Below are 25,621 nucleotides of genomic sequence, written 5' to 3'. Positions count from 1 at the left end.
ATACAGCCAGTCTAGAGGGCTGTGCAATTTCATCTCTGTTCAAAACCATAATTTTTCTTTCTTCTCCCCTGGGATGAAAGCTTGTGCCCATATCTCCCAGTTTCCTCTGTATTAGCTGGGCCTAATGAGTTTGGTTTCCTTTGCTTTCTCCTTCTCCATCCTCTTCCTCTTCTTTTTTCTCCTCCTCTTTCCCCTTATTCCTCCTCCCTCCCCTTCTTTTCCCTTCTTCCCCCTCCTTCTCCTCCTCCTCCTCTTCATGAGATTGAAGAGGAAGCTTAATTAGAACAACAATATGGACAATAAATCACATATTTGCTTTTCCTCTTCATTCAATATTGGGCCCTATTATTGGCATTTGGGGCTACCATAGACGTGTTTTTACTTTCAAAATTTCTAGTAAGTTATTCTTTTTAAAAATCAGTGACAAAAATTCATTAAGAAAGAATCGGATAATACATGTAACAATAAATGATGGCGAAGAAGTGGGGGAAAAGGTACACTCATACATTGCTGGGGGGACTGCAAATTGGTGCAACTATTCTGAAAAGCAGTATGGAGATTCCTTAGAAAACTTGGAATGGAACCACCATATTTGATCCAGTTATCTCACTCCTTGACTTATACCCAAAGGACTTCAAATCAGAATACTATAGTGACATGGACACATCAGTGTTTATAGCAGTTCAATTCACAATAGCTAAGCTTTGGAACCAACCTAAGTGCCCTTCGACAGATGAATGGGTAAAGAAAATGTGGTACATATACTCGATGGAATATTACTTAGCCTTAGAGAAGAAATTATGGGATTTAGCAGTGAATGGATAGAACTGGAGATTATCATGCTAAGTGAAATAAGCTAATAAAAAAAAAGACTTCTCTGATATGTGGATGCTGGCTCACAATGGTTGGTGATGGTGGGGAGTGGAGGTTCACTGGATTGGACGGGGGAAATAGGGGAAAGGAAGAGGGGATGGGAAAGGGAAAGACAGTAGGATGAATCAGGCATAACTTTCCCATGTTCATATATGAATACATGATCAGTGTAATTCCACACCGTGTACAACCACAAGAATGGAAAGTTATGCTCCATGTATGTATATGTCAAAATACATTCTACTGTCATGTATAACTAAAAAGAACAAATAAAAATTTAAAGAGTCAGCTATAAAAAACCTGTAAGCTACAATAACCTAGTGTACTGATTTTTTCATTGCTTGCTTTTGAGATAATATTTTATTAGAGAATACAGAGAAGTAACTTGAAAAGCAATTAAGTTTTATAAATCAATATCAAAAACTAAACTTTACACATTTCATAAAATTTTAATGTTGTGTGTGTAATTTCTGACCCTTCCTCAGTTTCCCTTCCACCATTTTTAGTAACACTCTCAAAGTCGCTGATATTAAGAGCAGCAAGGGTTGTTATGCCATTGAAATGAATTTGATTTAAAAAACATTTTAAAACACTCACTTACACTAGCTTTGAAAAAAAGTGAACTTGGCTTGATATAAATGAAACACTTGACTATTAACATTACAAGGGGCTCAGCTATTTTTTGCTTACAGAGATAAGGAATTGAAAAAAACATAATTAAAAACTTTCAAAAAAAATTTAGCAAAAACCACTATACTTAAATCATTAATTGTATTACATTGACTTCATTTTCCTTCATCGGCTTTCATCTGGAATACAGAGAAGTAACTTGAAAAGCAAATGAACTTTCTCTCTGGGGACAAGAATGAAAGACAAATGACAACAAATGGTGTTCAAATCACACAGAGCTTTGGGAATTAGTATGCTCATAAACATGTAGTGTGAAGTCTCGCCTTGGTCACATTCTTTACAAGAAACTATAATGCTTGTTGATTTTCAGAAAATGGTATTGGCACTGATAAGCCTTCAAGCATTTTATCCAGATGTTCTAAAGAACAAAAAAGCACATTAGTCAAACACTTGAAAAGGGAAAATGAGTAAATAAATAAGCAAATCAATAATAAAACCCAGGATTTTTCTACAATAATGTGATTACGGTGATAACTTTTATACAGATGGTTGATCCCCCAAACTGAAAACATTTACACACAATTTAATTCTTTCGTAAAAAGATTTTAATGAAATAGACTTAAAAAAAAAAAAAAGACCAGGAATAAGACTAAATGTATGTGGAACAGCTATATAACAAGAAGAGTCAAGAAGGTAAGGATGGGGTCCAGTTGTTGCTTAACAGAAAATAATAAACAGGCTTATGGGCAGCCAACTTAGGTTGGGGAGGTGGGTTTCTCTGTGGGAGAGCAGCTTATACTAGAATTCACCGTGCAAGGAGAATATGAAATGTGATGGCTGTGTATATACCATTTTTTAAATCCATCTATTGAAGGGCATCTAGGTTGGTTCCATAGTTTGGCTGTTGTGAATTGTGCTGCTATAAATGTTGATGTGGCAGTGTCCCTGTGGTATGCTGTTTTTAAGTTCTTTGGGTACAGACCATGGAGTGTATGGGGATAGGAAAAATGATGGAAATCGTGAGACATCATTACCCTAGGTACATGTATGATTGCATGAATGGTGTGACTCTACTTTGTGTACAACCAAGAAGTAGAAAATTGTGTTCCGTTTGTATACCAAGAATTGAAGAGCATTCTGCCGTCACATATAACTGATTAGAATGAATGAATTAATAAATAAATAAATATGATGGCTGGATAGGTGAAGACGGTTAGCAAGATGAGAACAAGATAATACTGATTTTAGAAGAATAATTTACTATGCCAATTTGGATACACTTTACGTAATTTCTAGTATGCTAAGACTGATTTTTTTAAAAAAAATTATTTTTGTTTTTTTAGTTGTAGATGAACACAATACCTTTATTTGATTTCTTTCCATGTGGTGCTGAGGATCGAACCCAGTGCCTCGTGAGTGCCAGGCAAGCACCCTATCACTTAGCTGCAGTCCAAGCCCCTGATTTTTTTTTCTTTACTGTTCTAAGGCTTGACCCCAGGGCCTCATGCATGCTAGGCATGTGGTCTACCTCTAAGCTGCATCCCCAGCCCTCTAGTATTCTAAATTATGCTTCTATGTAAAAGTATGCTTTTTTTTTAATCATTGGAAAAAAGTTACCAAATAAAGAAAGAAAAGAAGAAAAAAAGAATAAAAAAAAGTAGGCATCTATGTCAGCATAGATGTAAATATACAGTATAGCTGTTTGTGCTGTTTGGTGGTGAACATGATTCAACTTTAAAAAAAAGCAGTTTTTGTTACATTTAAGTTTTTAGAATGTGCATTTGACATAAATTTATATTTTGAAGTACATATAAATGTTATATGTCTATAAACATACATATTTTATATCTGAGCATGTTTATACTGTAAAGAGAAGTGGTCTGTATTTATTTAATTTAGGGCAGGAAGTATGATAAGGAGTCTTACTAATAATACATGTAAGAACTTTAAGAATAATAGAAGGGTGTCTGGTCCTAAGTGTGGGCTTCATAAATGCACTTTATTACTACTACTACTACTACTAACTCTAGTATTATAAAGATATTTCAAGAGAAGTAATCTCCAAGTATTTATGCCATAAATGAGCAATAGTTATAGGCAAGTGCTTTGTGAAAGGTTTTGCAAATGTTTGAAAGTATTTCTTTCAGTTCACACACACGCAGGACTCTTCCTTTCTACAAATGAGGAAACTCAAGTGCTAAGGTGTTAGATAACATATCTTACTTGGGTCATAAAATTGTCAAATGGCAAAGCAGATCTCTCTCTCTCTCTCTCTCTCTCTGTCTCTGTCTCTCTGTCTCTCTCTCTGTCTCTCTCTCTGTCTCTGTCTCTCTCTCTCTCTCTCTCTCACACACACACACACACACACACACACACACACACACAAAACCACCTTGGGGCATTTACTGCCAAAGCCACTGTCTTTATTGCTCTTCTACATTCCTTCTAAATATTATTTTATGTAACCTTATTAATCTAATCAAATTAAGATTATTTATTTTTATGATTTCTCTTTGTATTTTACTTCAAAGCAGAAAAGTAAATAATTAAAGACAGATGTGGTTCTAGGGCTGGATTTATCCTCAATACAATGAATTTGTTTCTTTTTTTGGGGGGGGGATGCTACTGGGGATTGAACTGAGGGACACTCACTCCTGAGCCACATCACCAGCCCTATTTTGTATTTTATTTAGAGTCAGAGTCCCAATGAGTTGCTTAGGAGCCTCACTTTTGTTGAGTCTGGATTTGAACTCAACAATCCTCCTGCCTCAGCCACCTAAGCTGCTGGGATTATAGGCATGTGCCACCGTGCCTGGCAAATTTATCTTAATCAGTTAACTATTTTTACTTCCATCTCCCAATCACTTTGAGTAATTGGTGTACCTGCAATTGAGCAGCAAATGACAAAAGTAATTGCTAATAGAAAGTCACTCCCTTTGCTTAGCACATGTTCTTACTAACTAGTATGGTGAACTTATTGAAAGAGTGATCTCACATCCACTTTTGGGAGATACAAGAACAAGATGCATTTTAAGAGACTGAAGACGGTGTGCATACTGTAGGTGAATTGGTAGGTAGTGTCTTTATTATTTTTATTATATAATGGCAACTTCTTTGGACCTATTGTAACTGGTTTGTTGCTGAAATTTTCTGTCAGAGCTTTTGCTAGACTGAGTTTCCTGAAGGACAAATAACCCTTTGTCCTCAAAGGAGCCTGAGTTACAGGAGTGAAGGACAGAAGTGGGAAAGTTTGACTCTTTCCACCTAGCCATCCTGGTGTCCTACCCAGAAGCAAATCATTCCCTGATTTCTTAAGCATCTTTTGTGTGAATCTCAAAAGGATAAAAAGTTTAAAAGGGTATTCTGTTACATTGCTTTTTCAAAGCAAAATGCACAGGTGTGTAGAATGAGGTGGGTGTGGACTATAATGGGAAAATCCGGGATTTTCTTTTCAAAGTGTGCCTATAAACAAGAGAATTTCCTTAAGGGTAAATACATGACTCACTGAAGAGTAAATATTGCAGGTTCCTGTGACAAAATAACATCCACAGGCTTATGAAGCCTGAATTCACTCCACCCATCCTACTTACCCAACCACAGGAGTGCTGTGTTCCCCACAATACTGTATCTGATCTGTCTGATTTTAGGTGATGATGTGGGAGGAGTTCAAAGTGTTTCCTTGGGATACTATTTCAAGATCTAAATCCTGGAGAAAACTATAAATGTTGTTTTCAACAAAATAGATACGAAGGAAAATTAAAGAGTTTCTTTAAAGTCCAAATTGTCAGAAGCAGTTCTCCAAAATTTTCTTTTTTTGTCAGTGTAAGGGATGGAACTCAGGGCCTGATACATGCTAGGCAAGCACTTTACCACTGCACCACATCCCCAGCCCAGTTCTCCAAAATTTTTTTTCTATTTTATTTTTAATGTTTTTATTAGTGCATTATTGTTACATATAATACTGGGATTCATTTTTACATAATCAGACATGCATGGAATATAATGTGCTATGTTTCAGTCCCCGGTTGTTCGTTAAAATGGCCATTCTGCTATAAGTTATCTTTTTTATTCTTGTGTCTTGAAAATAATTTCAAGAATCATTGTGGAGATTTTAGTATTAGAATTGACTTTGAATATCATTCATCTGATTACCCTGTCAGATGTCTGAATCCCTTCCAGAGAGCTGTCAATACCCTAGACCTAAATAACACTAGCTAGAGATCTGAATTCTGGCCTGTCACCAGAAGATACCTGAGGTTTCCCCTGGAGCAATGTGGGGGGTCCTTGGGGGATATTGGAGGCTCTTACATCTTTCTTTGGCAGGCAGATCACAGTACTGAATAGTGGTCTAATTGTCCGCTAAGTCCCCCAGCTTCCCTCATATAAACTTTTATTTTGGGGGGGTACCAGGGATTGAACTTTGGGGCAGTTGGCCACTAAGTCATACCCCCAGCCCTATTTTGTATTTTATTTAGAGACAGGGTCTCACTGAGTTGCTTAGCACCTTGCTTTTGCTGAGGCTGGCTTTGAACTTGTGATCCTCCTGCATCAGCCCCCCAGGTGCTGGGATTACAGGCGTGTGCCACTGTGCCCAGCTTCCACATATATCCTTTTAAACCAAGTCTCTTTCTACATACATGTTGATTTTTAATAATCTTCATTAATCTGTTGTATAAATAGTCTCCTTTTTCTGGATGATCTAGATTTTATTTCATCAATTTTTGTTTAGGACTATTAATGTCGTTATAATTCATGTGAACCACGAAGCTTTTGAAATTTTTAAAGTATTAAGGCACATCATTTTCTGATCTACTGCAGATATTGAGTGCCTCATACATAAGATATTCTTTGTGGATATTCAAATTGAAGTAAACTGAATTTCTTATGTGGACCCAGCAAAGTTCTACCAGAGAAATTCCAGGGAGTTGAAAGATCAGTTGCTGAAGAGTTAAACTCTTCTCACTGGCAAATGATAACTGGAAAACTTGGAAATTGTTTTGATTGTTACCTATAATGCAACTGAAATCGAGGTCAGCAGTTTGAGGCTTGAATTTTGAGTCCACCTTCTTCAAGCTTATTTGGTGATCACTGTGTAGCAAAGGGGAGCATGGTATGTTGCCTGGGAGGGACTTGAAGCCTGAGCTCTGTGGAATTCTCATTGTCTCTCAGGACACCCCTACCATATTTTCTACAAGTGATGAAGGCCAGCACATGTCGCTGACGAGCTACAATTGTTCTGATTTATTTCATACTTGCTTTGGACACAACTTTAAATCAGATTCAATGTAACTTAATGGTTTCCACATGTATATTGTGTTTTCTTGATCATAGAGTTGCCAACTGTATTTTAAGAAAGAGAACCCAGGGTTGTAAAAGTTTGTTCAGCCTGCAACTGAGTTTCACACCTCAGTTTTATAGGTAACAAGACAGATGACACAAATAAGACATTCCAGCATGGGTATTCCACATGAAATAATTGTAATCTAACTTAGAAACTAGGTTCAAAATTCAGTAGGAGTCGCTTACGTTAGAATAAGAATGTTGGAATGCCAATGAAAGTTCTGCAGTTGGACGTGAGCCCACCAAAGAAGTTTCATATTTTGATTTCATAGTGTTAGGTTTATCTGGAAAACAAATGGAATAAAAAACAGTTCCAAATTAATAAATAAAATAAAGGTATTGTGTCAATCTACAACTGAAAATATATATATATATATATGCATTTAAAAAAAAAACAGTTCTATGAAAGTTAAGATGAGCATAGAATTGCAGTGGGCAGATTAGAAGAGGCACGGGACAGCAGCCCCTTGTGAAGGGCATTCCTGGTTCCCAGATCCTTCATTTGATGATCATCTTCACTTAAGGTTTGAACAGGGACTTTGTTTTTCTCTTAACGTCTCAGAGCTTAAAGGTTCAATTTATTGCAGTTCCTCTCCTACCCTGTCTTACATTTTAAAACGAAGCATGGTAATCTGTTTTATTACTCCTTCGATCGATAGGATTTCTACTCATTTTTATTTATTTAATCTTGCTTTCCAGGAATTCATTTTTTGACTACAATTATAAGTGTAACTCTGAGATTACTTTTTTCCCCCCCAAATTCCAGGAGCAACATTTACTATAAAAGTTCACAAACTTCTGATTTGGTTTGTTTAGTTTTCCAGTACTTTTTTTTTCCCCTTTATATCTGAAGTAGCTTTGGCAACCTAGCACATTGTAGCTCTCAGAAGAATTATAAAGATAAAATGCATATCAGAAGACTGGCCAAGAATGTGCCTACTGATATTGATTAGTTGTATTTCAGGGTTCAAAGATAAACACAAGGTTCATCAAGTCAGACCTTTCCTAATACACTTAGGAAACTGTCTAATTCTGTACATTATGCAGTTTGTCTTCACCATACCCTACGTTTGTGTGCATGTACATATTTTTATGGCTTTAGGAGATGGTGTGGCTTGAAATGGGAGGGGCTGGGCATGAATAACAGTGAGGCTCAATACAGTAGGTGTGCCTAGATTGTGCCAAGATTACTTTGCACAGTGACATTCACCATTTACTCCCTGTTCCTTTATGTATCTGTTCATTCATTAACAACATTGGAACACCTATTAAGTTCTTTAAGGAACAGGAGTCCAGTGGGAGAAAGCATGAATGATAGCACAGTTCATCAAATGCTGCAGTACAGGGAGGAATAGTATTCTGTGGGTGTCCAGAAGAATGGGAATTTTAGAGTGTCTTAAGCCACTTGCTTGTGGAATAGAAGTTGATGCTGGGGATTACTGGAGTGTGAACCATCGGGTCAGGCAGAGTTGAATTCCATCTCTGCTCCTTCATTTACTCATTTTGGGACCTTGGGAAGAACTTCTGTGATTTAGTGTTCTGTTAGTGAACTGTGCTAAAAACGATACTTATCTCATGGATGTATGTAAAGAATCAAAGAGTAATAAAAATTAAACACTAAAACACCTGTCTTTTTTTTTTCCTCAGCCGATGAACTAATTAGGCTTTTCTTTCTGCTCAACAGGGTGGTGGTGATTGTCCAGAAATGAGTATTGGAGCCATAAAAATTGCCTTGGAAATTTCTCTTCCTGGCTCCTTCATCTATGTTTTCACTGATGCACGGTCCAAAGATTACCGGCTCACCCATGAGGTGCTACAGCTTATCCAACAGAAGCAGTCCCAGGTGAGTAGGGATCCACTCCAGACCCTTCTGAACACACCACAGAAGGGGCATGTATCCTCCCTGTTCTCCCCTGTGTGCCAAATAGCAATAATTACAACAATCTCTCCCCATAAATGAACTCTTTGAATGTGTCATTTAATTTAAACCTTAATGGGAATGTGAGATGTATAGAGAGCATTTGAATGTCTTGTATTTGAATACAGAGAAGAAGGGATTGGGGAGTAAGGAAGGAAGGTGATTGTTATCTTAAAACTGACAAAAATGCAGCCTTGACATAAAAAAGGCCTGGATTTTTAATGTCACCTCCTATGTGGAATCTGGCCCATGTTAGTTATTCATTGTATCAGTTCTTGCCATAATAACGAACCGTTTTAATACTTGTGGTTTAAAACAATACGCATTTATTTCTCAGATGTTAGCAGAGCTCTCTTCATCTAGGCTAGACTCGCCCACTGTGAGTCTGGACGTGTTCGGGTTTGGCCTGTCTAAGTGGGACTTGGGGGTGAATTGGCTTTGCCTCACAGGTTTCTTAGCCTCTTTCTGAGGACAGTAGGTTAGTTTAGTCATGCCCTTCTCATAGCCATGGCAGAAACACTAGAGATCAAGTGGAAATGCATAAGGCGTTTTGAGTTGAAGTTCAGAACCTGCAGAATATCCCTTTTGTTTCTTGCTTTTGGACAAAGCAAGACAAGTGACTAAGCTTAGACCCAGAGATGACAAAATAAACTCTACCTCTTTAGTGAAAGGGACTTCAGAATCCTTTGGCAGGGTGAATGGGTACAGGGAGGGGTGAGGAACTGAGGCTGTTATGCAATCTTGCACAGTCATGGTCTCACATTCATTTCCATTGCTTTTAGCCTGTATTTCTGAAATGTAAATAATTCTGCTCCCGTATAGGTTCACTGTTAAACAGAGTGATTAAGAATCCCACTTGCCTAGCAATATATTAACACATAATAAGTGCTCAATAAGTATAAAGCCCATTAAACTTTTTTTTTTTTTTTTAAAACCACAGGTGGTATTTGTGCTCACTGGAGATTGTGATGACAGGAGTCATATTGGATATAAAGTGTATGAAGAAATCGCCTCTACAAGTTCTGGTCAAGTGTTCCATCTGGACAAAAAACAAGTTAATGAGGTCAGTTCAATAAAGTAGGTCTACTTATTGCCAGCTACTTTACCCAACTCGGTTAGTTTGGCCTCATTGATTCCAAAACCTGTTTTAACTAATAGGATTTACTCCTAAACCATACACCAGTCAATAATATCCTTGAACTAATGTGGAGGAACAGATTTATCTAATATTAATTTCTAGATTGCATTATGCTATAGCAACACATTTTTAGATTTAAGCATACATGTATTTAATATTAATTTAGTTTTAATCAGAGATGTTTGTAGTTTTTATTGCTTAATAAGGTCAATTTGTGTTTCTAATGAATGAACTTTGGATAACCGGTAAAGTGAGGCTTGACTAGTTATTGAAGTAGGATGTGAAAAAGTTAATTATTGAACAAAATTCTAATGAGGTTTGGCATCTAACATTAAAAGTCAGAACTATAACTGAGTAAATAGTTATCAAAAATGTTTGGTGGGCTGGGGCTATAGCTCAGCTGTAGAGTGCCTGCCTTGCACGTGTGAGGAACTGGGTTTGATCCTTAGCACCACATAACAATAAATAAATAAAGATATTGTGTAACAACAACAAAATGGTAATAAAATTTGTAACTCATATTAAGAAAACCCTAATATTTTCTTAAACGTCTTTGAGGTAGGTCTAATTGTCAAGATTTCCTTCTTTATGTTGCCTTGGCCTCGCTCATGATAATAATATTTTATTTGCCTGTTAATTTATTTATTTGGCTCCCATTAAAGTTTCCAGGAACATACCAGTACAAAGATAAAGTTTTAAATGGACACAATTCACATTTAATTGATGCAGTGACTCTATCTTTACAAGGTCTATTAATTTCATGACAGATTCCCTTGTGTCTTGAATGAAATGGAGTTCTCTTATAGTTGAAGAGTTCTTATTACATCATAGTGGAACTAATAGAATCTAAGTGTTTGATAATAAAATTTATAGTGTCCTTGCAATAAAACCTATAATGTCTTTCCAATGTTAAGGACTTACAAATTACTAGAGCCAACAGTTTAACAAAAACATTTTTCCCCCAAATATTGAAGTATATAAGCCTAGAGAGTTACTTTAATCTAAAAAGAGTTTTCTTGGAAGAAACAGCTTTTGAGAGATTTATGGTTTGAGTCCATGTTATGTCCCCTTTAGTGACTCAGAAATGCCTGGGCAGGTCTAATGACTACAAGGGGTCCCTTTAGCAGTTAGTATGCATACATTTTTGAATGAGGATTTGGAAACCTGAGAAGATATCAGAAAAGAGTTCAGGACTCTCAGGGATTGGGTTTTATGTGTCGTCACCTATATCTTGCTTAAACAAATGAAGGAAAGGTTGCTGGTCAGAGTTTTTAAGCTTTAAATTCTGTAAGACCCTGGGGTATAGTCAGGATCACCAGCAGGAAGTGGGACATAAGAAATTTTGAGTTACAACCCTTAGGGTTTGGTGAGGTTCTGGATTGAAAGTGACAATAATGTTCACTGGAGACAGATGGGGTGTTGGAACCAGCAGATATCATGTCCAGTGGACACGATGGTTTTTAGCAGACAGTATTGGAGAAGAGGTAAAAAGACTCATGGCCAACACCTAGGGCTTTTGAAAGAACAGTTGCTTGGACCAGTTGATGAGAGGTCAGACACAACATTGAGATTGGAAGAAGTTAGGTGAAACTGTGAGGAGAACTATAGGACTTTATTAGTAGATGGGTCCCAAAGAAAAGGGAAAAAAAAACATGTGTCCTGTAACTGTGATTCCACTTATTTATACACACCCAGGAAAAATTGTGTCACTAAAAATTAAAAATATTGTCTTCAACTGGGAAAATGCTAAGCTTTATAGAGGCACACACTTTATTTATTAGATAAATGGTCTCATGAATAATTTTATAGATCTAGTAGATGTTCACAATTCTGACAATTGCCATATAACTTACAAGAATAATAATTTATAAAGTTTTGGTACAGAAAATTTTATAGGTGTAGTTAACCCACTGGTAAGTGTTTCTCTCGTGCATCATCAAATGATGTTCTGATCTGTCAATTTAATTTTGGAAAAATAGGGTTAGAGAAGATCATTGCTAAAATAGTCTATTTTTATAAAACAGAGTTTAATACCAGTGCGGATGGGTCTTGATTTATTTGCCAACCATATCAATTCCAAGCGCTTGCTAAATGATGTAAGAAAGGATGTCTCATTTACTTTGGGCTGATGAGACTCAATGGGAATTTAGCTAGGGTGTCCTGGAGAAATTCTCTTTTTTTAGATGTTGTCCCCCATGGGTGTGAATCCCCAATCTGATGCAAGCAACTTGAGATAATTTTGAGAATAGAACAAATACAAGGAAGAGTGAGGAGTTAAGAAAAATCCAGTCTCTGGATTAAGTCATCACTCACTCCTAATGGTAAGCCTCTAGTTAAGGGAATAGTATTGCACAGGCCAATTAGAATTGAGTATTCAGTTACCTAAAGGTAAACGAATCCTAAATGATAAATCTCTGCATTTTTGTGTGACATCTGCTCTGTGAGCCCCAGTTTTCTTGCTTGTGAAATGGAGATGGTAGAATTTCCATTTTAGAAATGATAACATTAAATGAGATAATGCATGTAAAATGTTCCATAGGAGATCTGATACAGGGTTAAGTACCCAATAAATGTTAAGTTGCTTTATAATCCTGGGGGTATTGCAAGTTTGCTTTTAAAGTGGGGGAAATTTTGTTAGAGTGTTACAATGTTTTACCATTTTACAAACATGTGAATAATCTGTAAAATGTTACATGTTTGTTAGAAAACAGAAGTCCAGTGGTAGCTGGGAAATACATCTGAGTGGGATAATCCAGAAAGAGCTGGGCAATTTTCTCTTTTCCTGTTGATGAGAAAAGGTATTATGAAGGCTTATTGGAACTGTGGAGAAGAAATGTTCTTCAAAGAAAGCCACCAGTGTGCAAGATTTTGTTAAGAGGGAGAATTTGGCATGTTAGTCATTTCTTTTTTCTCAATGTTCTGGATTCTTTTATTATGTAAACATTACAAATTCTAAGGAAAATAAATGCTGTAAGGATATCTACATTTAATAGCTCCAAGAACTGCGACGACGCCACACATGCGCCGAGTCCCTACATTTGACTTGAGAGAAATTTTTTATGTGCTCTTTCTAAAAAGGAAACTATGGAGTGCTATGATTTACCCTCTTAATCTAGTTCATCAATTTCCTCACCTAGTTGGGTATATTTTGTATCAGCTCTCTCTTGAGCTAACTTGAAGTTATTGTTCTCTAAACCATGATTAAGTAGAAGATCCTAGGTATCTTTCATCTTCATTTAACATAAAAGGAAAATCAAAGTGAAGAAATTACTTGGCTCAGCATCAGTGGTCTATAAATCACTGTATGATATTACATTTTGGAAACACAAGTAGAAACTCATCCCAAGGAGGTAACTTACTTCACCTTTGAAGACAGAACTAGAACTAAATCATGACAGTACTACTTTCCTCTTTGTTTGAAAACGGAGTAATTATTAGTTGATCCAATTAATTCTTCTTTTATTATAAGAAAAAGTCCAAATTTGAAATCCCAAAAGTTAGAGATCCTCTATCTTTGTGTCAAAGAAGCTAACATGAAAGATCCATTGTTAATTTGTCCTGAGTTTCCTCATCCTCTCACCCCACCTCCAGAACTCATGTCCTCCAACAGTCCCTTCAGACCCCAGGAAAGGTCTTCCTTGACATCCCAGCCTGGTGGAGCTGTTCCGTTCTGTTAAATGTTAACATCCCAGTAGATGTGTCCATTACAGACTCAGGGTCCCAGGAATTGCCCCACCGAAAACAAATGGCTCACTCAAAGGGACAAAAGAACATTTAATAAATGATAACATGCCACCATCTAGGCAGAACTGAGGAAGCTCCAAATCCAGCAACAATAGATCCACCCATATGTCCCCTAAGTCTGGAGGGGAGGAGGAGACGGCTCCTAGGGCACTCAGTGAGACCCAGGCTGAGGGCTCACTAAGAACTGTGGCCTTGTAGGCAAACTGAAGCCTTGTCAGGATGGATTCAAGGGTATGCACACCCAACAGGTACCATTTTTCTGGTACCTTCCATTTCCCCAAATCTAACTAGAAGCCAGAAGTCTGGGGCCCTATAGAGGCAGTCCACAGAAGTTAGCATCCCAAGGCCCAAAGCCAGATGGAAAAGGGTAGACAACAAATCTATGGGGAAAAACAACAACAAAAAACAACAAACCAGTATAAACAGTACTGTGTAGGAGTTGACTTCAGGCTCTGGGACCATGGCTCATATCCTAGTTGTATGACCTTAGACAAGTTACATAATTTCCTGTGACTCTGTTTCTTTATTTCTAGAATAGGAGAGTGGTAGGGTTGTTGGTTTGAAGACGTATCAGTAAATACTAACTGCTATTGGAGGAAGTAACAAAGAACCAGGAAGACAAAGTGACAATCTGTGAAAAATTCAGTGACCTGGCAACAGGAAGCCTCACAGATTAGAGATGACTGGACTTATTTCTCTTGCTAGTTTTGCACTCATTTTTCCTGAGTTAAGTACTGATATTAGAAAAACTATAAACTTTGTTGGAGTATGAATTTGGCACAGCCCCTTCCTGCAAATACTTTGGCCAACAGCCATGTTTGACTAGAATTCAGACCAAGAGCTCCCTGCATATGGGCTTAATGATGAGAATCATTCAGGGTTTTGAACAATTAGTGATGTGAAATGAGGTATCTGCTGCTTTCCCCCATTCCAAGTTTCACTGCAGACATGATTTCAAAAACATAACCTTGCTGCTGACCTTGAACATAAGTAGAAACGGGTGTTTCCTCTGAAACTTGAAAATGTATCGGAGACAACTCTAATATTCTAGAAAGCCACAGGAAATGTATGGGAAACAGTGTGTAAATATTTCCACGTATCCCTTCTTTGAATTTGCCTGTTGAAAATGAAGTGGAAAGCTCAGAGCTCATACATTACAATAAGCTCAGAGCTCAGACATCCCCAAATGTATATAAAAAAAAATATATGCACCTTAGTTATAGTGGAATGCTTTTCTTTCTCTATTGTTGGGCTAAGATGGGCATGTTATCCTCCAAGTGTGTGGCTAGGAATGCTAATGTTCCAGTCACATAATTACCCTTTCACTCCCAGGCACCTGGGAGTGCTTTATTGGTCACTCACAGTTAAATGAAGCCATGTGTACTTTCTGTTTCCCTTTGTTCAGGTTAAAAAAAAAAGTCATTATTGTTTAAAATATTATCTGTTGGCCATAGACTTCTGAGCATATGAACAATTTTTTTTTCATGATATTTAAAGGGTATGTAGTACAAAATGTTCCTCACAAATGTGGGGGTAGGGTGGGGTGGAAGATGATGACCGTTCTCAACAGGACCCCATTTAGGCAAAATATACCCGAATTCAAGCAGAGCTCTGTCAGTGTACAACAGCAGCAGTGGGACCAAAGGGGATGGGAGATGGGGAATACGATTTAAAGGGGTAAATCTTGCAAAATAAGTGTGTATCTTCTGTTTCATGGTTGTGTGTATTGACTTTGGAGGCTGTTGAAGCTCTAGCTATAAGCTGCAGCAAAACATTCTATAATGTGTAGTGGGGTCATCGCTGCTACACAGTGGAACTCATGGCCTACGAAATGTAAATTTCAATATTGAGGTGTTATCCTGATGATCCTTCATAAGATAGTCAGGATATTTGAACCCTAACATCAAAAGAAAATACAATGAATACCCCTCATTAAAGCTTCTTTGTAAAGTACAATAAAAAAATCAGATATAAGAGTTGTCACTAAGGGGAGAGAAATTTATAGAAATGCCTGAAGGAATATTTCATAGACAGAAAAGAAATGTTATTTAAGGGTAGACACTGTTCAATAAGTTGCATGTTTTCAACACGACCAAAAAAAAAAAAAAAAAAAAAAAAACAAAAACCAGGAAAAAAGATAAATCTGCTTATTTAGCTGACTGTTTTGATTAGGAGATAAAATATCAGTTTACTATGAGATGTCAAGCTAACTGAATCAATTGCAGGCATAGCTAATTCTCAGTTTGCAAGAGTCCTAAATGACCAAAAAGTTACTGTGTCAACCTCATTCAAAATCCACACTGGTTTGAAAGAAATTTGCCATTCTACCGGTGTAGAATGTGGAGGAAACTAAATATTCGAATTGACAGAACAATGTCCCAAATGCTTGCTATTTAAAACCAAAACAACTAGCTAGCCACTGAAATCACTGGCCATCATCTCTTAAAAAGTTGCAAAGGAAAACAAGGAAACATGAAGAAAATCAGCCATGCTGAGACGAATAAAATTCCAAGGAACCAATTTTACACAGCCTTTAACAGTTTGGATAGTTCCTTGCATGTTTTGTACATTGAATTTTAAAACATTTCTTTTCAAACTTTTGTTTTGAGAAAGCACATGTCTATGATAGAATAAGTGCCCCCCACAGTATCTATATTTTTACATCAGAGTACCAATGATTTTTTAGGAATTGATTAAAAAAAATTGAAAAACTATCACATTTAAGAGATTACATATTGGATGTTTAAAAAAAACATTGTATTTAATGAGGATTTCAAATAAGAAAGCAATTATATATTATATTTTATATATTATATATTACATAACTTATATGTACATAATGCACTAATAAAAAAAGAGTGTTAAGAGGGAACTTTTTAGGTCTAGGCCAGATATTCCTAAAAATGGAGGGATCTGGGCTGGAGCTGCAAAGATAACTGGCAGAGACAAGGAGGGGCATATGGAGAATGACCCTGGCTGCAAAAAGCTGTCTCCCAGAACTGACGGGCCAAGCCCCTGCTTTGTGTGAGAGGCCTGTCCATTTGAGCTATAACCCAAGGAGTCCACTAACTTTCTAGAGTCCTCAGTGAGTACAAGAACCTTGATGGGGTGGCAGGAAAGGTCTGAGCTAGGTGGGTTCACAAAGAGAAGGATGTGAAATATAATTTTAAAAAATGCAAATTAAGGGATGAAGAATCTTTCTTTGGTAGAGCTGACATACCTTCAACCTCCAGTGTAATGGTTTTTTTTTGGTTCTTGATTTCTGTTTATTGACAAGAGGTTCATATAATCCCTCTTTTACTATCTATTTATTTATAAGTGGTTTTTAAGGGGAAAGTACCACTCTCAAAGGAGTCAGAGATGCTGAATATCTGTGATATATAGGAAAGGCTTACACCATTTTCAAGTGTCCTGGTAAACTACTAGTTTAGCTAGCATTAAGCATACTGAAATTGCAATCTAGTAGAACTTTGTGCTTGTTAATACTAAAAATATTCTGTAATTTTTTTTAAATGCTAAGCAGTATAAGTGATGGTCATTTTGATGTGATATTATGGGGGAATAAAGACATTGTCTTGATGGGGAAAAAACAATTATATTTCAATCCTCTAAAGTAGGAGTTACAAAGACACAGCAAGATTTATTGTGTATGAAAAATAAGTGAGATCATGTCCAAAATATTTTGAAAAACATAGATTTGAAATTTTGGAAGAATTTTAGAGTCTCAGTCTCTTGTTTACCAAAAGGCTCTGAAAATCTCGACCAACAGGGCCATCTCAACAAGAGATTTGAATACCTTGGATGTTAAAGGACAGTTTTGTCTGTCACAGAAGAGAAAAAATTCTCCAGAATGAGAAGTGCCTGATGCTTTTATATTTATGTAACTGAGGGCGGAATATGTTAGTAGTTTTTTGTTTCATGATGATAATTAGATAACTTGGCTCTTATTAATTTCTCTTATTAATTTCTCCATGTAGATCTTATATAATTTTAAAATTTTCTTAACTACTTTTCCAGGAACCCCATTACATAGTTATACTTATCTAAAAAAAAAAAAAGTGATAGCTTTTTTACTGAACACAGTAGATAAATATTATGAGGTAGAAGGAAAATTCTTGGTTAGTATCTTTGATGGAAATAATTCTATCAATTAAACATAGCTTAAAGCCTTGGGAAAAACATGCATATTGTTAAGAAAGAGATAAAGAATTTTATATACAAAGAATGATGAAAACTCAGGATCTTATTTTTCAGTATGATACAAAGAACAGACCACTCAAAACAGTAGGCTTAAGTAATGAAGTTAAGTAATTCCATGAAGATATTAAATTGCAAATGCCAAGTAATTACCCAGCATATGGCATGATTTAGCATTGTTTGCATTTGGTTAAATGTAAATAAAAATATTAATCTGGGAAAATCCGATTTTTCCTTCTCATTTTTCAATAACAAAGAGCAGAAGAAAGGGTTACGGAGTCAAAGTAAGGGAATTTTTTTGAGAAATTTTTTATGAACCAGGGTAAATACAGGAAAACAAGTCCTGCTTCATATACCTTCCAGGTTCCTTATGCATTCCTAACATGAACTGACTGCAATAGTGTTATAAATGCAAAATCTCTTGAGAGAGGGTGTGAGCTAGTTTTCAGAGCTCTCTTGTAACATTTTGGATATGATTTGGCTTCCTGACAAAATTTACAACTTTTTTCTCTTCCTTATGAAAGGCCCCTGAAGAAAAATGCACTTTAAAGTGATATACCATATAATTTAAATAGCTTTGGTGTGAGTGACTGAATGAGGAAGGAAAAAAAAAGTCTTTCAGTAATTCTCAGTTGTGATTTTAAATAGACATGAATATTTGATTTGCCTTAAAATATTGTTGGGTTATTTAATCAACCTTTTGTTTTTTTTTTTTTAACGAACTCAGAAATATGGGATGGTGAAACTGTTACAGTTCATATATCAGTATCTTCTGTGAGAAAGAAAGTCTTTAGGAATCCTAGTGAATACATTTGTGATAATTTGACCACATTCATTTAAATAATTTTAATGTGTTAAATTAACTCAATAACATGATAATGACTAAAACATTTAATGATTAATAAATAATTAATAATGTAAATAAGTAATTAAATTTCTATTTAATTCAAGTAATGTTTATTAAAATTGTTTGGTAATATTGCAGTTTTAAAAATATAGGTATTTACATGTTTGTATGCATGTTTTTTTTTCCTTTCCCCCCCCCCCCCATGATGCTAGGGAACAAAAGAGGACTTCATGCATTCTAAGCAAGTGCTATATCATGGAGCTACATCCCTGCCCCCTTATATATGCATATTTCATGGGAAGAAATGGATAGATTATACCCAAATATGTTGACAATGACAGTAGTGTGATTATAGATAATTTTAATACTACTTGTAGTTTTTATAATATTTATTTTTTTAATTTATTTTTTTTATTGGTTGTTCAAAACATTATAAAGCTCTTGACATATCATATTTCATACATTCGATTCAAGTGGGTTATGAGCTCCCATTTTTACCCCAAATACAGATTGCAGAATCACATCGATTACACACCCACATTTTTACATAATGCCATATTAGTAACTGTTGTATTCTGCTACCTTTCCTATCCTCTACTATCCCCCCTCCCCTCCCCTCCCATCTTCTCTCTCTACCCCATCCACTGTAATTCATTTCTCTCCTTCTTTATTTTCCCATTCCCCTCACAACCTCTTATATGTAATTTTGTATAACAATGAGGGTCTCCCTCCATTTCCATGCAATTTCCCTTTTCTCTCCCTTTCCCTCCCACCTCATGTATCTGTTTAATGTTAATCTTTTCTTCCTGCTCTTCCTCCCTGCTCTGTTCTTAGTTGCTCTCATTATATCAAAGAAGACATTTGGTATTTGTTTTTTAGGGATTGGCTAGCTTCACTAAGCATAATCTGCTCTAGTGCCATCCATTTCCCTGCAAATTCCATGATTTTGGTTTTTATAATATTTAGAATAACGAATATATATTATGGTTAAGCTGAAAAAAAAATACTGAAAGCATTTCCACTAAAAATGAGACTGTACAGCACCCCATAGGCTAATGGAAGAGGGTCACGGACAGGCTCTGCACTGTGACCCAGACATTGATATGGTGTCTCAGGACCTGGGTTTTGGAATATACGAGGAGGAGATCAAGTCTCCCCTGTCCAAGAGCAAAACCATGAACCAAACTCCACTGTCTGTTTTGCCTCGTCCTTGGGCATAGGCCTTCTCTGCCTCACCAGACTTGAGTAGTGATTTCTTCCTTTGTCCTGCCATGTTTATGTATTCTGTGATCTTTGACTGTCTCAGAAGTGAAATTGTTGTCTCAGAAGTAAAACTTGTCAGCAGTAGAACTATATTATCATGTATTCCCATGATCGTTGCCTCAGCCTTTATTTTCCTCTGCAAAGTGTGACATCCTGGACCCTTTTTGTTTTCTTGAAACCCTCTTGCCCTGAGCATCCATTAGATGATGTTCTCCTCCTTTGCTGCTTTTCCTAAATGCATATTTCCCAGCCTTGGCTAGCCTCTTATAAATACTTTCTCTTGATATTATAGTATAATTGTTTCTGTACTATTTCTATAAACTCTACAATAGCTAAAAAAAAAACTCTTTAATTTGATATATTTCTACTGAGTATCAGAGTGCCAGGCATATAGTAAATTTATAGATAATATTTGTTGAATGATGATTGAAGAAATATAACAATGAAGTTGAGATTTGGATCAGCAGAATCTGGAATAAAATTTATGTATTAGTTTTTATGACAAACGGAGGAAGAAAGAATTGTCTTGCTCATAGCTTATTGTGCGCAGGAAGGTCTGTACCCAAGAATAGTTTATCCAGTGTAAGCTGGGATGATGAGTCTAGGCCACAGATGACTGAGAATTCAGGTCCAAAGTTCTCCATGATTCATTTCTGCCAGTGATCTGGAACTTTCTTTGATGGAATCATGGAGGCCTTTCTGGACCCTTTCTTTATTTGAATCTGCCTGTCCATAAGATGACATTGTTTTCTTTGGACACACATTTAGTTGTTAAGACTGTGCATTTGAGGTTAGTTTTTTTCTCTGCTCAGGGATTCTTTATTTTTCTAACATGATAAACAACACTAGAGACTGTAGTTTAGGAATGTAATTAGCCACATACCCTGGTGTGGTGGCTCCTGCCTATAATCCCAGGGACTCAGAGACTGAAACAGGAGGATCATAACTTAGAGACCAGCCTTGGAAATTTAGCAAGGACCTGAGCAACTTAGCGAGATCTTGTCACAAAATAAAAATAAATAATAAATAGGGCTAGGGGGCTGGCGTTGCGGCTCAGTGGTAGAGTGCTCACATAGCATGTATGAGGCACTGGGTTTGATCCTCAGAACCACATAAAAATAAAGATATTCTGTCCACCTAAAGCTAAAAAAATATTTAAAAAAATAAATAGGGCTAGGAATGAAAAAAAGGTAATTAGGTACAGATATCACAAAGCTATTAGATGTTAGCTACACAGCTACACAGATTTACTGTATGTGAGGCAATGGATATATGACAAAAAAGGATTTATTTTTTTTTGGCAGTTATAGGCTTATTAACTATCTGTCGTAGTGGAGAAAGTGGATCAACTAACAATGTCTAATACTTTATTCTTTTTTACATGAAATAATACTATCTTGCTGAGTATGGTTATGAGAAAATTATGAAGAGGGAAAGATCAGGCCAAAGAATCAATTTGTTTTGCTAATAAGTTTAATTTGCTTTTTAAATCTTTCTGTAAGAAATAGATAACCTGTCTTGAATTTAAAATATTTTATAGTAGGAGGAATGTCACAAGAATATTCTGATCCTGGCTTCTTAGAATTTTGTTTTGTTTTTAAAGTTTTCCCCATTTTTACCAGAAATGTTGAGTGAGACATAGTACCAAATACATGAATGTAGACAAATATCATTTACAAATTCAGTCTGCAAAATTAAAACAAGTGGTTCATTTTCAGATGATATTTCCAAAGTCCACTATATAGAAATGCCTAGTTTTTATAAAATAACCAATTTTTACTCACCAAAACTTTGAATATTATTGCAGCTTCAAAAATATTTAGAAAACTCTACTATTTTCTTAGTTCACTCAGGTTTTGTACCTCTTGTTTTAGATGGGGTCTGGAAGTTGAAGTTCAGAATTCCATAAGAGAACTTACTCTTTTGGAAATTTCTAGCCTGAACAGATGTACAAAAACCTAGCATCCCAATGGAAAACCATTCCTTTCCTATTTGAAGGTTTTCCAGACTTACTAACTTTTCTTGAAGTTGACGTTTATTTTGTTTTAGAAGATTGGTATTTAAGTGTTATTTTAAAGGGTACAGAAACTTATTTGGCTGGCTGAATTGACCATAATAGACTTTCCAGGTATTCATTGATTTCTTCATCTGTGGACTGAGTGATGCTAATGACACTATAAAGAAACATTCACAGTTTATGATTCCCTACCTGATAGAATAATTAGGAAATGAATGTATTGTCCTTGTGCCATTATCAAGGAAATGAACCAGCTCCTTTTAAACTTATACTATTCTTCTTTCATTATGCAGCTAAGTGGTTTAACCTGTGCTCCTGGGGCTTCTTTGGGGTGGGTCTTGGGTCACTGAAGGTAGGCTTTTCTCCTATTTCTATTGAATCAGTTCTGCTTTTACCCGTTTTCTGTGTTTATGTGCAAGTCTACTATAGTCAACTGATTAAAATGATCAGATTAAAATGTCCTGTTTTTTAAATATTTTTATTTTTTAGTTGTAGTTGGACACAGTTCCTTTGTTTTATTTATTTATTTTTATGTGGTACTGAGGATCGAACCCAGGGTCTTGCATGTGTTAGCATGCTGTACCGCTGAGCCACAACCCCAGCCCAAAATGTCCTATTTTTTTTTAAAGAAACTTGAAAATAATTGATACAGGTTAATTGCCACTGAAAAATAAAATTGTTTGGAGTTAATTTATATAAAATCATAAGTTGTCAATCACATTTACCCACTTCAAAGATTAGAATATAAAGAATGATAAAAATAACATTTAGTTTTTGGGAATGAAATATCAACTGCAATATATTGTGAATGTTCTTTTTTTTGATGCAAATACTAGCATTGGCTTGGATCTTCAGTCATAAGAGGTGATATTTTATAATGTGTTCAATACTTCAAAGATGATAATAATACTTTGCTTATATTTGGCAGAATTAAGGGCTAAAATATGTATCTTATTTATGGTTGGTAAGGGAAACCATTTACAAATATGAGAAAAGGTGGTCCTGCATAGCTACCTCTGGAATCCCTGTTTCCTGTAGATTTAATATTTACCATTTTTCATCTGCTTCTATTTCTCTGGTCTCTGCTATAGTGCCAGATTGTGAGCTTCCTAAGGGCCAGAATTCAGGGGATTTGTCTTAAACACATTCAGCCCTGTATCCTACTGTAATGTTAGATTACTATGCTTTTTGAACAATAAAAGAATAAGTGAGGAACTATTATGTGTGTGTGGGGGTGTATGTAGGGGTGTGTGTGAGTAATTCTTTCACTTTATCGATTATTAATAGAAAGAAAGCATTTATCTTTGTGTTGTTGGTACTGATTGTATTTTTAAACATGCTATATGCTCAGGAAATATTTTAGATCAGTATTATTGAGGTGGAGTTTGTATGAACTAAAATATCTCTATACCAAATGTACATACATCTCAATGAAATTTTACAAATTTATTCACCTGTGTAAAGTCCACCACAGTCGTGATATAGAACATTTCCATTACCTTTAAAATTTCCTTTATGTCCCATCCCAGTCAGTTCTGCCCCCTACCCTTCAGTCTGTCAACCCCTGATTTTCTTTACATCATTTTTGATTGGTTTAGTCATTTCTAAAGTTTCATATAAATGGAAACTTTTGGGTCTAGCATTTTTCACTGAGTTTATTGTTTCTGAGATCATCCATATTGTCATGTGTACAATAGTTCTGTTCTTTTTATTTAGTACATTTGGTTTTATGGCTATACCAAAGTCTGTTTACCCATTTCCTTATTTTAGGACATTTGGGTTGTTTCTAGTATTTGTTTACCTTGTATAAAGCTACTGTGAACATTGCTGTGTGGTTCTTTGTGCAGACACATATTTTAATTTTTATTGAGTGTGTGGTTAAGAGTAAAAATTAGGGGTCATGTGAAAGTATGTTTAATTTTATAAGAAAGTACCAAGTTATTTTTCAAAGTGATTTTGCCATTTGACATGTTTTTGAGTTCCAGTCGATTCTTGCTAACAGTGAGGATTGTCAACCATTTAAATTTTAGCCACTTTTTAATTTTTAAAAAATTTTTGGAGGTTACCACAGACTCAGGAGCACTTGACCACTGAGCCACATCCTCAGCCCTATTTTGTATTTTATTTAGAGACAGGGTCTCACTGAGTTGCTTAGTGCCTCACTTTTGATGAGGCTGGCTTTGAACTTGTTACCCTCCTGCCTCAGCCTCCTGAGCTGCTGGGATTACAGGCATGCATCACAGTGTCCAGCAAATTCTAATAGTTTTATTTTTATCCTCCTGTGTTTTTAATTTACATTTTCCTAATATTGAACATTGATATTAATTGCTGTCTGTCATTTTAATCATTTGGTGGCTTATTTCAATTGATTAGTTATAAGTCATGTTTTCCTGCTTATTTGTATGTCTAGTGATTGGGGGTAGACATTGTTAATGTTATACTTACTGTTTAATATTGGATTTTGTTGTATTCATCTAAAGATTATTAGACTTTATATTGAATTACTCATGAATTTTGTTGATCCTCCTCTGGTTGAGGTTTGTTTTTAAGCTCTTGTGGAGTGGTTAAAAATGACTTTCTCCTAGGATTAATTTAGTCCTACATATAAGATGTGGCCCTTCTATTCTCTCTACTAATTTTGCCAAGAATTTGAAAAGACCTGTCTATTGTGAGTGAAAAGAAGTCATGTACTTACTGTGTTATTTCTGTATGATTTCTAGGAACATTGAGTTATCCCTGGAAACTTTTCCTTTATGAAGAATATTCCTCTCTTGACTGCATGAGGTTTACCTTTTACATGTACAAATTGTTCTTCAGACAATAACTCAAGAGGCTGCCCATACAGATATCTAGATACTTTTGTCTTCAAAGCTCCATCCTCTCTGTAATTTTGTCCTTAAAATTCTAGCTTCTTCAGTCTTTTCCAACTCGGATCTGTCTCATCAGCTCAGTAAGATTTCTCCAGTGGAAATTGCCTCCAGCTTGAAATTTGGGGTCTGTCTCATTTGTTTGTCATCTCTCAAGGATAACCTATCCATGTGGCCTATTGAATTATGTCTAAAAATAGTTGTTTCTATCATTTGTTTAGTGGTTGGAATTATTTTTAAGGGGATAATTCCTTACTTAGTGTATCCTCATGAAACAAAATTGATTTACTAAGTCAACAAATCAAGCACTGTTATGTATCTTGGAAAACAGCATTTTGCAGAGAATATGCTGTAGAGAACCCAGGGGGGACACGTAGAGGCAAGAGCATGAATTGGTCATTCAGCAAAAAATGTCTTTGAGAATGACATTGGTTATTTTATTATTTTTTTAAAATAAGTTTTTTAGTTATACATGGCCACAATATCTTTATTTTGTTTATTTTTATGTGATATTGAGGATCAAGCCCAGGGTCTCTCATGTGAGAGGCAAGCACTCTACCACTGAGCCACAACCCCAGCCCCAACATTGGTTATTTTAAAGTATTGAATTTTAATGACTTTCAAGGCAAATACAAATTATTATGTTTAAAGTGGTAAAACAGGCTAGTTAAAAATAACAGATAATCTTAAAATGTTATAAGGTTGAACATTAATGATTAAGAAGTAATAATGTCATCCTAATATTTCCTTAGAAATGGTCTGCAATAATCAATAGAAAAATGGCAAT

General features: G+C 35.8%; 1 protein-coding gene across 2 annotated transcripts in view; it reads left to right on the top strand.

Moving 5' to 3' along the window:
- The window catches only part of Hmcn1 (hemicentin 1), a 390,873-nt gene that overhangs the window by 98,364 nt on the left and 266,888 nt on the right, over positions 1–25,621 (top strand). For both annotated transcript variants that reach the window (XM_046462680.2, XM_046462681.2), the window contains exons 3-4: positions 8,528–8,686; positions 9,702–9,824. In XM_046462680.2, coding sequence (XP_046318636.1) covers positions 8,528–8,686; positions 9,702–9,824 — 282 coding nt within the window. The remainder of the gene's footprint in view (positions 1–8,527; positions 8,687–9,701; positions 9,825–25,621) is intronic.

This window comes from Marmota monax, unplaced genomic scaffold, assembly GCF_021218885.2.
Source record: "Marmota monax isolate L192 unplaced genomic scaffold, Marmota_monax_Labrador192_F-V1.1 WCK01_AAM20220418_F8-fsc00250, whole genome shotgun sequence".
Taxonomy (NCBI): Eukaryota; Metazoa; Chordata; class Mammalia; order Rodentia; family Sciuridae; genus Marmota; species Marmota monax.
Note: the sequence above shows the minus strand (reverse complement) of the source record. Positions and strands in the feature narration are given on the sequence as shown.